We start from the raw sequence: 14,648 nt of genomic DNA, 5'->3' as shown, positions 1-14,648 counted from the left end.
TACCAAAAAAACCCAACAACCCCAGAGTAAACCTAATATTCTGGAATGCTTTAGAAGGCAGCTTAACACATTTAAGTGTGGCCCTGTTCTTTGTGCAAGCACTAGTAACGCTTAAGGGTGCATCAATTAATCTTTGAAGAATTGTGCACGCAACCCTAGCAATTGCCTTTTCTGCAATGTATGGTCTGATTTTGCTGATGAATTCACTTCCCGAGAGCCAACTGAAAATATGCTTTTCCTACTGCCTTGTACTGCCTATGTTTGTTCATTGCATTACATACTTACATGCTGTAAGAGGTACAACTCCTAACCATGCAAAGGCCACAAGAGTATAGTGAAACCAGTATCGTATTGCTGTGCCAATACTTGTAACCAACCCTGCAAATATGTCTTGGATTGGCAGCCGAGAAGGCATATCTGGAGAATAAACTTTAAAAAAAGGAGAAAACCATGTAACTTATATGGTTTTAATAGAACCAACACATAACAGAACGGCTCTTAATAATGTACATGACAAAATAAAGAATGGCTAAAATTAATGGGGAGAAAATCACATCAGAAAGTTCTTTATACTAAGTTGGACCATTAAGTGAATTACAGAGTTAAGTTTTTTTATTACTATATTTTTACATAGGAAAAGAAAAAGAAAAAATTGCACACAAGGAACTGGAGAAAGAGGGCAGGGGGACAAAAAGAAAGAAAATTAAAGCATCAACTGGCTAAATGGAATTTATCAGCATTAGATTAACATTTCCAATATTTTATTAGTTTTCAGTAAGATAATATACTGCATCAGTTTAAAAATTATAAATCATTGTTAAAAGCCAAGTAATACATGAATATCAAAAGCAAGAGTTAGCACAGTTTAAAACAGGTAAGATTAACAGTAGCTTCGATTCAAAGAATTTATGTTAAGAGAAATCCACACTTTGGATGTAACTTTGTATATAGAGATTTATAATCCAAAATCAGTCTCCAACGTAATTTAAGTTCTGTGTCAGGTTTACTTTTGAAATACGTTATTTTGGACATGGAACAGCACTACTGGAGGTTAATTAGCCATTCCTCAACAGAAGAAACTGCCTATTTTCCAATAGAAACCACAGAATATCCCTGTAGCACTTCCCATGTGCAAAGCCAGTATATTTTTGCAGTTCACTAATATTAAATGTAGGGACGTGGTGGCTCAGTGGGTTAGGATGCTGAGCTTGTCAATCACAAGGTTGGCAGTTTCGCAGGTTGAATCCCGAGTGCCGCGTAACAGAGTGAGCGCCTGTTACTCATCCCAGCTTCTGCCAACCTAGCAGTTCGAAAGCACGTAAAAATGCAAGTAGAAAAATAGGGACCACTACGGTGGGAAGGTAACAGCGTTCCGTGCGCCTTTGGTGTCTAGTCATGCCGGCCACATGACCACAGAGACGTCCTCAGACAAGCGTTGGCTCTTCGGCTTTGAAACGGAGATGAGCACCGCCCCCTAGAGTTGGAAACGACTAGCACGCATGTGCAGGGAACCTTTACCTTTTAATATTAAATAGTTTACTAATATTAAATAAAATAACAGTAAGTTGGAAGGGAAATTCAGCTTTTAAAATTGAAAAATGTTTTATAACATTCTAATATAAAGTATTTTCAAAATTGTTTACAACATTGCGACAAAATATGGAAATGATCCAACCTGCTCATTACACTTCCAACAATATGCAGAGAATGAACTATTTTAGCAACAATGGAATAATATACCAATGATAAAACAACCTACACTAGTTTTCCCCAAGCACAACATCCAGTATGAATTTAATTCTTTTTCTCCACTGAAATTCTTTTGTTATATATCATTTTTTTACCTAAATTCTTCACCTATTTCAATTTTTACTTAGTTCAATTTGAGTCATGTTTCACCAAGAATTTATAAATAAGGCCCAGCAAATGCTCTGAATTTTGTGTCATAAGTTTTCAAATTCATTAAGTCCCTTTGCAGGTAGTTTTTTTTTAAAAAAAAATTGGAGTGTTTATTTGAAGATACTGAATACAGGTCAGATGATTTTGACCATTGCAAGGAGAAAGTCTCAAAACATTTTATTTTTGTCTTATTAATAGGCAGCTCTTGCATTCTGTATAATAGTGGTTTTCAGTTTAAAAAATAGTAGTCAAGCAGTTTAAGAAGCACTGCTCTATGATTAATCCAGCTACTCTGAAAGCTGAGGCTGGTGGATTGCTTCTACTCAGAAATTCTGAGTTCTACTTGTTGCAAATTCAGCATCAATAAAATGATCCCAGAGATCTAGAGGCTGCCAGGGCCCTTCTATTGAGTGAACCTCTTTATGCTTTCCTCTTCATGAAAATAAATATTCATAATGAAGGAAGAAATATGTCTGGACTGATTCTTTTCCTGTATTTATTCCAAAGTGGTAATACTCTGAGAAGTATTGCATTGTATTTTATAAACAGTTCATTTCTGACTGTATCCATTTAGAATCCAAAAATATTTATATAGTCGATCTGGGAGACTTGCTCCCTCAGTGCAGGTCATCCAGTTATGGGGTAATATAAGCAAAGTTCATCAGCTATAGTCCTCGACTAAGACCACAATTGAGTCCAAAATTTCTGTTGCTAAGTGAGACATTTGTTAAAGTGAGTTTTGCCTGTCAAAACCTTGCTTGTCACAGTTGTTAAGTGAATCACTGCAGTTGTTAAGTTAGCAACACGGTTGTGAAGGGAATCTGAATTCCCCATGGACTTTGCTTGTCAGAAGCTTGCCAAAGGTGATCTCACCCAACCCTTGGACATTGCTGCCACCAAGCGTCTGAATTTTGATCGTGTGACCATGGGGATGCTGCAATGATCGTAAGGGTGAAAAAATCGTCATAAGTCCCTTTTTTCAGTGCTGTTGCAACCTGTTCACTAAATGAACTGTTGTTGAGGGCTACCTATACTTTGATAGTACACAGAATTCAGCATTGTTAATAATGAGCGACAACAGTTCTCCAAAGTTTCAAACAGAAATCTTTCATAGCCCTATACGGAGATGTAGGATTAAACATGGACCTACAGCACTAAATAAACACGTCCTCACAGAATATGGTCCTTTCACTGACTCAAAATAGGGGGGGATGGGTTTCTGACCAAAGAAATCAGTCTTGTAAGTTTTAACCAATTTATAGCTTAGAATAATAAACTGTGAGGGAAAAGAAGATCTCTATGAATACCACAAATGTTCTGATTCTGTAGGTCTCTTCGGTTTTCTCATGCTGCAACAAACTTGCCCGCTGCCAAGAGGGAAATGTCACAGACAGCAGGATATATAGCAGGATGTTACAGAAAGTGCAATTTGTATTTAGGGTTGATAAACATTTCCAATTCTTTTACTCTTTTATTATCTGTGCTTCCTTTCATTGCTTGTCAATCTATATGACTGTTACAAGGTATAGATTTCCCCTGTTCACTTGTGTCCGACTCTAGGGGGTGGTGCTCATCTCTGTTTCTTAGTGGAGGAAGCCAGCGTTGTCCAAAGATCTTTTGGTGGTCATGTGTCCAACATGACTGTATGCCAAGCCACGTGGAACGCTGTCACCTTCCCACAGAAGTGGTATCTATTATCTACTTGCATTTGCATGCTTTCAAAGTATTATGTTGGCAGGAGTTGGGCATGTAATGGGAGCTCACTTTGTCGTGCAATGCTCAGGTCTCAATCCCACTTATCATCTTTAACCACTGAGCTATCGTGCACTCCTGTTAACAGATTATCTATTCTTTCAAAGGAAGCAAGAACTTGAGTTATAGTAATACCAAAGTTAAATATTTCATTTTCAAAAATGTGCTAGTTTCAAATTCCTATTTTTGTAGAATTCTGGTTTTTTAGTAGCTTCACAAAGAAGCCAAAATTACTTCTCTACTACAAAACTAATAAATCTGGGTATTTGGTCTAGTGGTTAATGCATCAGACTAGAAACCGGAGACTGTGAGTTCTAGTCTCATCTTAGCCATAAAAAACCAGCTGGGTTACTTTGGGCCAGTCACGCTCAAGAATCAAGAAAGAAAAGCCTATGGCCTAATTGCATGTAAACCAGATAGTACTTGTTTTGTTTAACTGTGACTTGTTTAAGCACCTAAATGTAGCATCAAACCACACCAAAACATATAGTTGCCACAACAGAGCAAAACAGAATAACCATTTCCCAAGAGTAATTATCACACTTACCTAACAGGCAGACTATTTTTCTACACAACTATCTAGGATTCACTGCTAAGAACACAAAAGAATGGCTAAAAGAAAAGTCCAAATCATTGAAATAAACCCTGCAGTAAAAAGGCAAATGGCCTTGGTGATTAGTCTACAGATTACCCTAAACTTTAACTTGGGGTTGTGTTAACTTTTGGACCATCTTCCACAGAGGCACCTAACAGTACAGGTTACAACAGTTCCCTTAGTCACCGTTCACATTTACAACAGCACTGAAAAATGTGACTTTTCAACGGTTACGACCTTTGCGACAACCCCGTGATCATGTGGTCAAAATTCAGATGCTTGCCAACTGGTTCATATTTATGACTGTTGCTGTGTGCCAAGGTCCTGAGATCACCTTTTGCAACCTTCTGAGCAACAAAGTCAATGGGGAAGCCAGATTCACTTAACAACTGGGCTACTAATTGATCAACTGCAGCGAGTCATTTAATAACAGTGGAAGAAAGGTCATAAAATGGGGCAAAATTTACTTAATAAATGTCTCATTTAACAAGAGAAATGTTGGGCTCACTTGTGGTCGTAGGTTGAGGACTACCTGTAGTAATTCTCTGAAAACTACATAAATGCTAAACATAAGAATCTACATTAAAAAATCTATCTTTATTTTTAAAGAACATAAACAGCCTCTCAGATCTTTATAGAAAACACATATACACCATAAAAACCCCTCCAAACCTACATATGTATCTTCACAAAATGCCCGTGAAATAGACAACACATATACACCACTAAAGAAAGCAAAATATATAGAAACCTATAGAAAAAGACCTATAGAAACTCAGAAGAAAAAATAAATACAAAGTACATATCAAAAGAAGAGACTTTTCTGCAAAGAAATTAGTGTTTTAAACTGCTTAGATGCTTAGAATATCATCTGAAGACTGATAAAACTAGAAGCAAATATATCACGAATTGACTAAAGAAATCATGATTACTTTGTTTCTGGTCTGTTCAAATGTTCTTGAATCAAATATATTGTGAATGAAATAAAGAAAAAGGAACTTCTGTTTTCCTCTTGCCCTTCCTCTTGCTTTTACTTTCTTTCCCTTGCAGCATTTTTCCCCTGGAGAAATATGGTAGTATTTCTTCAAGATTTCCCATCATAATGAACTTGAAGTTTGCAAATGAAGTAATTACAACTTAATTTATTTTCACCATATCTAATGGCTGAATTATTACTCTAATCTATAAACTGGTTAAAGCCAGTATGACTTCTTTATGTAAGTACCATAGTGTTCAGCAAATTTTATCTTTGTGACATATCACATACTACATGTTAGAAAACTAGATTTCGTAGCAGAAAGATTGTTTGAAAAGAGAATTATTTGGCATGTATGTGCTGTCTCCCTGAGCTAAGCCAAGGCAGTACAGTCGTACCTTGGTACCCAACTGCTTTGAAACTCATCTAATTTGGTACTCAATGCATTTTTATGTGAAACTTTTGTCCTGGTACTCATCATTTGTTTCGTACTCAATGCACAAGTCAGAACTTGTCAGTGTCAGCTGCCTTGTGACTCACTCTATTATTCCTTCTAGGAAAAATTTGGTACTCATCATTGTTGATACTCATTGAATCTTCCAGAATCAATTAATGATAAGTATCAAGGTACCACTGTAACACCATTTATCCCAAAGGACTGCACTGACTTGGTTGAAATGAAGCCAATTATAACACTTGTGTAATTTCATTTCTTGGAAGCAATTATTTGAATTTTCCAATCTGATTAAATAATCCCTGACAAGAAACATAAATATTAGAATAAATATTTCATGTACAAAATAGTACATATTCATGTCAAATACTTACTTGGTGTGAAAGCAAATCTGTGTTTACATAGTTCACAGTATTCTTTTCTGCTGTGTTTGAGCCACTGGACTAAGCTGCAATTAAAATATATGGTAATAATGCATTTACAGTGTTAGAAAAAACAATGTTCAAAAATTCAGAAAGTATCTAAAAATTTTAAAAAGGAAAATAGTAATAAAATGTAAATTATAATAATTTAATTTATATTTTTATAATTTAATTATAAATGCTGATTTTCTTCGAATACTTTTGTTAATGAGTGCTTGAACTGCATAAGCAAATCACTGGGCAGTGCTGATTAAACCAAAGTCTTAAATATTTTTTAAAATATAAATGATTGAGACATTTTGGTTGAGATACTGTGCTGCTTAAAAAAAAGGTTTGTGAACCAGTATGAATTTAAAAATGGGCTTGTGAACCTATTTGAATCTTCAATATTTCTGAATAAATATGAACTAGTCATATGATACAATCCATCAACCAACCAAAATTATCCCAAGAACAAGGTGTGTAATACTCCAGGAGATCCCAAAGAACCCCAAAGTAACATTCAAGGGTCTTTTTTTGCCTTGGCAAACCTCAGTGTTCATGAATTGAAACAACAATGGTGTTTGTGGCAGGGTTGCAAGGAGAAAGTCACTACTTTCCCTAAAAGAACATTGCTACTCATCTACAGTTTGAGAAAGACCATTTAGGCAAACTAGATTTTTTCGGCTTAAAATTTTTAAGCAAAGTTAAATTAATAAAATAAACAAATCAGGGCATGACATAAATATAAATATTTAAACGAATACACCAGCAAAATAGAGGATCAAAATGAATAGTGTTATGACTATTTTTCTTTTAAAAAATGAATTCCTCTGTAGTAACAAGCTACTGCTTTTACATCCCACTAAAAACTACTTCTATAGCTAATGCTACACCAGAGAAATCACCAAGCATACAATTTGATTCTGGCCAAGATACCGTATATACTTGAGTATAAGCCGACTCGAGTATAAGCCGAGACCCCCAATTTCACCCCCCAAAACTGGAAAAAGTTATTGACTCGAGTATAAGCCGATCCGCCGTTCTGCAAGCCTCTGCCGCCAGCAGAGGCTCGATCCGCCATTTTGCAAGCCTGAATACACAGGAATACCCTGTGTGGCCGCGGCTCGTCGGCAGGTCTCCGTTCCTCCTGCCGACCTTTGGGGAGGTTTGGGCGCCTCCCCAAACCTCCCCAAACCTCGGCAGGTCTCCGTTCCTCCTGCCGACCTTTGGGGAGGTTTGGGCGCCTCCCCAAACCTCCCCAAACCTCGGCAGGTCTCCGTTCCTCCTGCCGACCTTTGGGGAGGTTTGGGCGCCTCCCCAAACCTCCCCAAACCTCGGCAGGTCTCCGTTCCTCCTGCCGACCTTTGGGGAGGTTTGGGCGCCTCCCCAAACCTCGGCAGGTCTCCGTTCCTCCTGCCGACCTTTGGGGAGGTTTGGGCGCCTCCCCAAACCTCTGCAGGTCTCCGTTCCTCCGCGCAGACCTGCCGACCTTTGGGGAGGTTTGGGCGCCTCCCCAAACCTCGGCAGGTCTCCGTTCCTCCTGCCGACCTTTGGGGAGGTTTGGGCGCCTCCCCAAACCTCGGCAGGTCTCCGTTCCTCCTGCCGACCTTTGGGGAGGTTTGGGCGCCTCCCCAAACCTCGGCAGGTCTCCGTTCCTCCTGCCGACCTTTGGGGAGGTTTGGGCGCCTCCCCAAACCTCGGCAGGTCTCCGTTCCTCCTGCCGACCTTTGGGGAGGTTTGGGCGCCTCCCCAAACCTCGGCAGGTCTCCGTTCCTCCTGCCGACCTTTGGGGAGGTTTGGGCGCCTCCCCAAACATCCCCAAACCTCGGCAGGTCTCCGTTCCTGTTTGGGGAGGTTTGGGCGCCTCCCCAAACCTCCCCAAACCTCGGCAGGTCTCCGTTCCTCTGCGCAGACCTGCCGACCTTTGGGGAGGTTTGGGCGCCTCCCCAAACCTCCCCAAACCTCGGCAGGTCTCCGTTCCTCCTGCCGACCTTTGGGGAGGTTTGGGCGCCTCCCCAAACCTCCCCAAACCTCGGCAGGTCTCCGTTCCTCCTGCCGACCTTTGGGGAGGTTTGGGCGCCTCCCCAAACCTCCCCAAACCTCGGCAGGTCTCCGTTCCTCCTGCCGACCTTTGGGGAGGTTTGGGCGCCTCCCCAAACCTCGGCAGGTCTCCGTTCCTCCTGCCGACCTTTGGGGAGGTTTGGGCGCCTCCCCAAACCTCCCCAAACCTCGGCAGGTCTCCGTTCCTCCTGCCGACCTTTGGGGAGGTTTGGGCGCCTCCCCAAACCTCGGCAGGTCTCCGTTCCTCCGCGCAGACCTGCCGACCTTTGGGGAGGTTTGGGCGCCTCCCCAAACCTCCCCAAACCTCGGCAGGTCTCCGTTCTTCCTGCCGACCTTTGGGGAGGTTTGGGCGCCTCCCCAAACCTCGGCAGGTCTCCGTTCCTCCGCGCAGACCTGCCGACCTTTGGGGAGGTTTGGGCGCCTCCCCAAACCTCCCCAAACCTCGGCAGGTCTCCGTTCCTGTTTGGGGAGGTTTGGGCGCCTCCCCAAACCTCCCCAAACCTCGGCAGGTCTCCGTTCCTCCGCGCAGACCTGCCGACGTTTGGGGAGGTTTGGGGAGGCGCCCAAACCTCCCCAAAGGTCGGCAGGAAGAACGGAGACCTGCCGAGGTTTGGGGAGGTTTGGGGAGGCGCCCAAACCTCCCCAAAGGTCGGCAGGTCTGCGCGGAGGAACGGAGACCTGCCGAGGTTTGGGGAGGTTTGGGGAGGCGCCCAAACCTCCCCAAACAGGAACGGAGACCTGCCGAGGTTTGGGGAGGTTTGGGGAGGCGCCCAAACCTCCCCAAACGTCGGCAGGTCTGCGCGGAGGAACGGAGACCTGCCGAGGTTTGGGGAGGTTTGGGGAGGCGCCCAAACCTCCCCAAACGTCGGCAGGTCTGCGCGGAGGAACGGAGACCTGGGGAGGTTTGGGGAGGCGCCCAAACCTCCCCAAACAGGAACGGAGACCTGCCGAGGTTTGGGGACGTTTGGGGAGGCGCCCAAACCTCCCCAAAGGTCGGCAGGTCTGCGCGGAGGAACGGAGACCTGCCGAGGTTTGGGGAGGTTTGGGGAGGCGCCCAAACCTCCCCAAACAGGAACGGAGACCTGCCGAGGTTTGGGGACGTTTGGGGAGGCGCCCAAACCTCCCCAAAGGTCGGCAGGTCTGCGCGGAGGAACGGAGACCTGCCGAGGTTTGGGGGGAGGCGCCCAAACCTCCCCAAACAGGAACGGAGACCTGCCGAGGTTTGGGGACGTTTGGGGAGGCGCCCAAACCTCCCCAAAGGTCGGCAGGTCTGCGCGGAGGAACGGAGACCTGCCGAGGTTTGGGGAGGTTTGGGGAGGCGCCCAAACCTCCCCAAACAGGAACGGAGACCTGCCGAGGTTTGGGGAGGTTTGGGGAGGCGCCCAAACCTCCCCAAACGTCGGCAGGTCTGCGCGGAGGAACGGAGACCTGCCGAGGTTTGGGGAGGTTTGGGGAGGCGCCCAAACCTCCCCAAACAGGAACGGAGACCTGCCGAGGTTTGGGGACGTTTGGGGAGGCGCCCAAACCTCCCCAAAGGTCGGCAGGAGGAACGGAGACCTGCCGAGGTTTGGGGAGGCGCCCAAACCTCCCCAAAGGTCGGCAGGAGGAACGGAGACCTGCCGAGGTTTGGGGAGGCGCCCAAACCTCCCCAAAGGTCGGCAGGAGGAACGGAGACCTGCCGAGGTTTGGGGAGGCGCCCAAACCTCCCCAAAGGTCGGCAGGAGGAACGGAGACCTGCCGAGGTTTGGGGAGGTTTGGGGAGGCGCCCAAACCTCCCCAAAGGTCGGCAGGAGGAACGGAGACCTGCCGAGGTTTGGGGAGGTTTGGGGAGGCGCCCAAACCTCCCCAAAGGTCGGCAGGTCTGCGCGGAGGAACGGAGACCTGCCGAGGTTTGGGGAGGCGCCCAAACCTCCCCAAACAGGAACGGAGACCTGCCGAGGTTTGGGGAGGCGCCCAAACCTCCCCAAAGGTCGGCAGGTCTGCGCGGAGGAACGGAGACCTGCCGAGGTTTGGGGAGGTTTGGGGAGGCGCCCAAACCTCCCCAAACAGGAACGGAGACCTGCCGAGGTTTGGGGAGGTTTGGGGAGGCGCCCAAACCTCCCCAAAGGTCGGCAGGTCTGCGCGGAGGAACGGAGACCTGCCGAGGTTTGGGGAGGTTTGGGGAGGCGCCCAAACCTCCCCAAACAGGAACGGAGACCTGCCGAGGTTTGGGGACGTTTGGGGAGGCGCCCAAACCTCCCCAAAGGTCGGCAGGTCTGCGCGGAGGAACGGAGACCTGCCGAGGTTTGGGGAGGTTTGGGGAGGCGCCCAAACCTCCCCAAACAGGAACGGAGACCTGCCGAGGTTTGGGGACGTTTGGGGAGGCGCCCAAACCTCCCCAAAGGTCGGCAGGTCTGCGCGGAGGAACGGAGACCTGCCGAGGTTTGGGGAGGTTTGGGGAGGCGCCCAAACCTCCCCAAACAGGAACGGAGACCTGCCGAGGTTTGGGGACGTTTGGGGAGGCGCCCAAACCTCCCCAAAGGTCGGCAGGTCTGCGCGGAGGAACGGAGACCTGCCGAGGTTTGGGGAGGTTTGGGGAGGCGCCCAAACCTCCCCAAACAGGAACGGAGACCTGCCGAGGTTTGGGGAGGTTTGGGGAGGCGCCCAAACCTCCCCAAACGTCGGCAGGTCTGCGCGGAGGAACGGAGACCTGCCGAGGTTTGGGGAGGTTTGGGGAGGCGCCCAAACCTCCCCAAACAGGAACGGAGACCTGCCGAGGTTTGGGGACGTTTGGGGAGGCGCCCAAACCTCCCCAAAGGTCGGCAGGAGGAACGGAGACCTGCCGAGGTTTGGGGAGGCGCCCAAACCTCCCCAAAGGTCGGCAGGAGGAACGGAGACCTGCCGAGGTTTGGGGAGGCGCCCAAACCTCCCCAAAGGTCGGCAGGAGGAACGGAGACCTGCCGAGGTTTGGGGAGGCGCCCAAACCTCCCCAAAGGTCGGCAGGAGGAACGGAGACCTGCCGAGGTTTGGGGAGGTTTGGGGAGGCGCCCAAACCTCCCCAAAGGTCGGCAGGAGGAACGGAGACCTGCCGAGGTTTGGGGAGGTTTGGGGAGGCGCCCAAACCTCCCCAAAGGTCGGCAGGTCTGCGCGGAGGAACGGAGACCTGCCGAGGTTTGGGGAGGCGCCCAAACCTCCCCAAACAGGAACGGAGACCTGCCGAGGTTTGGGGAGGCGCCCAAACCTCCCCAAAGGTCGGCAGGTCTGCGCGGAGGAACGGAGACCTGCCGAGGTTTGGGGAGGTTTGGGGAGGCGCCCAAACCTCCCCAAACAGGAACGGAGACCTGCCGAGGTTTGGGGAGGTTTGGGGAGGCGCCCAAACCTCCCCAAAGGTCGGCAGGTCTGCGCGGAGGAACGGAGACCTGCCGAGGTTTGGGGAGGTTTGGGGAGGCGCCCAAACCTCCCCAAACAGGAACGGAGACCTGCCGAGGTTTGGGGACGTTTGGGGAGGCGCCCAAACCTCCCCAAAGGTCGGCAGGTCTGCGCAGAGGAACGGAGACCTGCCGAGGTTTGGGGAGGTTTGGGGAGGCGCCCAAACCTCCCCAAACAGGAACGGAGACCTGCCGAGGTTTGGGGAGGTTTGGGGAGGCGCCCAAACCTCCCCAAACGTCGGCAGGTCTGCGCGGAGGAACGGAGACCTGCCGAGGTTTGGGGAGGTTTGGGGAGGCGCCCAAACCTCCCCAAACAGGAACGGAGACCTGCCGAGGTTTGGGGACGTTTGGGGAGGCGCCCAAACCTCCCCAAAGGTCGGCAGGTCTGCGCGGAGGAACGGAGACCTGCCGAGGTTTGGGGAGGCGCCCAAACCTCCCCAAAGGTCGGCAGGAGGAACGGAGACCTGCCGAGGTTTGGGGAGGTTTGGGGAGGCGCCCAAACCTCCCCAAAGGTCGGCAGGAGGAACGGAGACCTGCCGAGGTTTGGGGAGGCGCCCAAACCTCCCCAAAGGTCGGCAGGAGGAACGGAGACCTGCCGAGGTTTGGGGAGGCGCCCAAACCTCCCCAAAGGTCGGCAGGAGGAACGGAGACCTGCCGAGGTTTGGGGAGGCGCCCAAACCTCCCCAAAGGTCGGCAGGAGGAACGGAGACCTGCCGAGGTTTGGGGAGGTTTGGGGAGGCGCCCAAACCTCCCCAAAGGTCGGCAGGAGGAACGGAGACCTGCCGAGGTTTGGGGAGGTTTGGGGAGGCGCCCAAACCTCCCCAAACGTCGGCAGGTCTGCGCGGAGGAACGGAGACCTGCCGAGGTTTGGGGAGGCGCCCAAACCTCCCCAAACGTCGGCAAGTCTCCGTTCCTCCGCGCCCTGCCTGCCTGCTTCTTTCCGCTGCGGAAAGAAGCAGGCAGGCAAGGCGCGGAGTTTGGGGAGGTGCGCGCGCACCTCCCCAAACCTCCCCAAACTTCGGCAGGTCTCGGACGGCGGTGGCTTGGGAGAGGTGCGGGCGATCCCGGAAGCACCAAAGCCTCGGCCGCGCACAAGTCCTCGGTAAGTTTTTTTTTGTTGACTGGAGTATAAGCCGAAGTGGAATTTTTCAGCCCAAAAAGTGGGCTGAAAAATTCGGCTTATACTCAAGTATATACGGTAACTCATGGCAAATGTAACAAAACGAGAAAAGAGAATGTAAAAAGATGCAAATAAGGAAAACTTTTATTATAAAATGTAAAATGCCCATTAATTATTAATAGATACTCCAAAGGACATTTACAGAATTCTTGCATAATTTCAATACGAGGATTTAAATTGTATAAGCAGTTTGAATTCTGATCTCATATCCAGAATATGTTTTCATAATTGAGCATTTTCACATGTGAAAAAAAATATTTAGCTCTTCAATAATATATTTTTCTTTAGTTTCTAGGAGGAAGCTTTAGTGAACCCCGACTTTGAAATAATAGGAACAAAAACTCCTGAGAAAGTTAACCCTGCTAGGAACATCAAAAAGAGCTTTTTAGCCACAGTGGAAATGAAGGAAGACTTTGCAGGTAAGAAATTCATCAATTCATCTGAAAGAAGGAACTCCAAAATCAACTTGGAAAGTATTCAAAACATGAAACCATACAAAGGAATGACCTTACATATTCATAAAGGACATTGCTAAATTAATTTTATAACCCACTAAATGCCAGGATTATTTCTAGCAAAATTGGTGGATATCCAGTGAACATAAATGTTTAACAAGTATATGTCACTTATACAATGTAGCATATTACAGTATAGATACAAGAGTGAAAGACAGTGAAGAATTCTATGGCATGCTGGAAGAGGTGCTAAAGACAACACCAAAAGGATGTATGATTAGTTATTTCCAATCATAACTGGTGACTAGAAATGCTGGGGAAATGGAAGGTCCTAGAATAACTGGAAGCTTTTCATTAGGCAGATTCAATAATGGAAAAGAAAGAATTTTTTGAAAAAAATATTTCTTAATATCAACATCTACTCCGAGTCCACAACTTTCCAGAGAAATAATACTAGAATCAAATAAACTGCCTAATAAGGAAACAGAAGATGGAGAACTACATCCAGCATCCAGAGGTAGATTGTAAAAAATAATATAAATTGTGGGGCCAGTCCTGTAGGTTTGACATAGGAAATTAAAGTGAACCAGCAAGATTTGATCTGAAGAATATATAGTAAAAATATAAATCAGATTAAGAACAGATTTTGTACACTTAACTATGTAAAAGAGAACCTGAGGACTAATGGAAAAAACAGAAAGTATGAAAAAATTATAACAAAGGGAAAAGATCCAAGTGAGTTCCAATGTAAGCTTGGAAAGCAGAAAGGATGCATTGAATGTAGATTTTCAACATCAACCAAGAAAGTCGAAGGAAAGCTATTTCAATCTAAAACATCAACAAATAGAGGAAAATGACAAGAAAAAAAGGGAAATCATAGGGAAATTTATAGTCAAAATAAGAATAATCCAAAATAATTATTGGAAGAGAGTACACAAAGGCAAAGGAGAGAAAGGAAATTTTACAGACTAAACTGAAAAATCTTTACAAATCATATTGAAGAATGATGAAAGCACTTTCAGGGAGAGAAGATATTAAATAAGCAACTCTAGAAGAAAATGAGGCATTATCCACTAGCTGCTAAACAAAAAAAACCAGGTGTAAATATAACACTCTTTTGAAACTGTAGAGATAATGAAAATGCTAAAGATTCTATGAAAGGAAGCATGGAGTGTGTGTAGTCTTGAGATTAGAAAAGAATGTACAATTAAACTTCATTTAACTGACAGTTTGGGGGTGTCTATTACTCCCAAATTTCCATTACACGTGAAATTATGTCATTGTTGCCTAATGATGTTATTAAGCAAATGACAGAAATGGAATTGCCTAAATTTTACAACACTTATAGATAATGTGTATATCATAACATTACAGTAAAATTAATGTAAATTAGACTGCTTCATCCAATATTTTATATAAATGAACCTGTTATTTTAGTATGATATCCAGATGAAACTTGATCCAC

At 46.3% G+C, this 14,648-nt stretch overlaps 1 protein-coding gene across 3 annotated transcripts in view; it reads right to left on the bottom strand.

The window, feature by feature from the left end:
- The window catches only part of MARCHF6 (membrane associated ring-CH-type finger 6), a 74,000-nt gene that overhangs the window by 45,176 nt on the left and 14,176 nt on the right, over positions 1-14,648 (bottom strand). For all 3 annotated transcript variants that reach the window (XM_081325923.1, XM_081325922.1, XM_081325924.1), the window contains exons 3-4: positions 6,051-6,124; positions 286-429 (exon numbers count right to left, since the gene is read on the bottom strand). In XM_081325923.1, the coding sequence (XP_081182049.1) occupies positions 286-429; positions 6,051-6,124 (218 nt within the window). The remainder of the gene's footprint in view (positions 1-285; positions 430-6,050; positions 6,125-14,648) is intronic.

This window comes from Vipera berus (genome assembly GCF_964194415.1).
Source record: "Vipera berus genome assembly, chromosome: 3".
Classification (NCBI taxonomy): domain Eukaryota; kingdom Metazoa; phylum Chordata; class Lepidosauria; order Squamata; family Viperidae; genus Vipera; species Vipera berus.
This window is presented reverse-complemented; position numbering and strand designations above follow the sequence as displayed.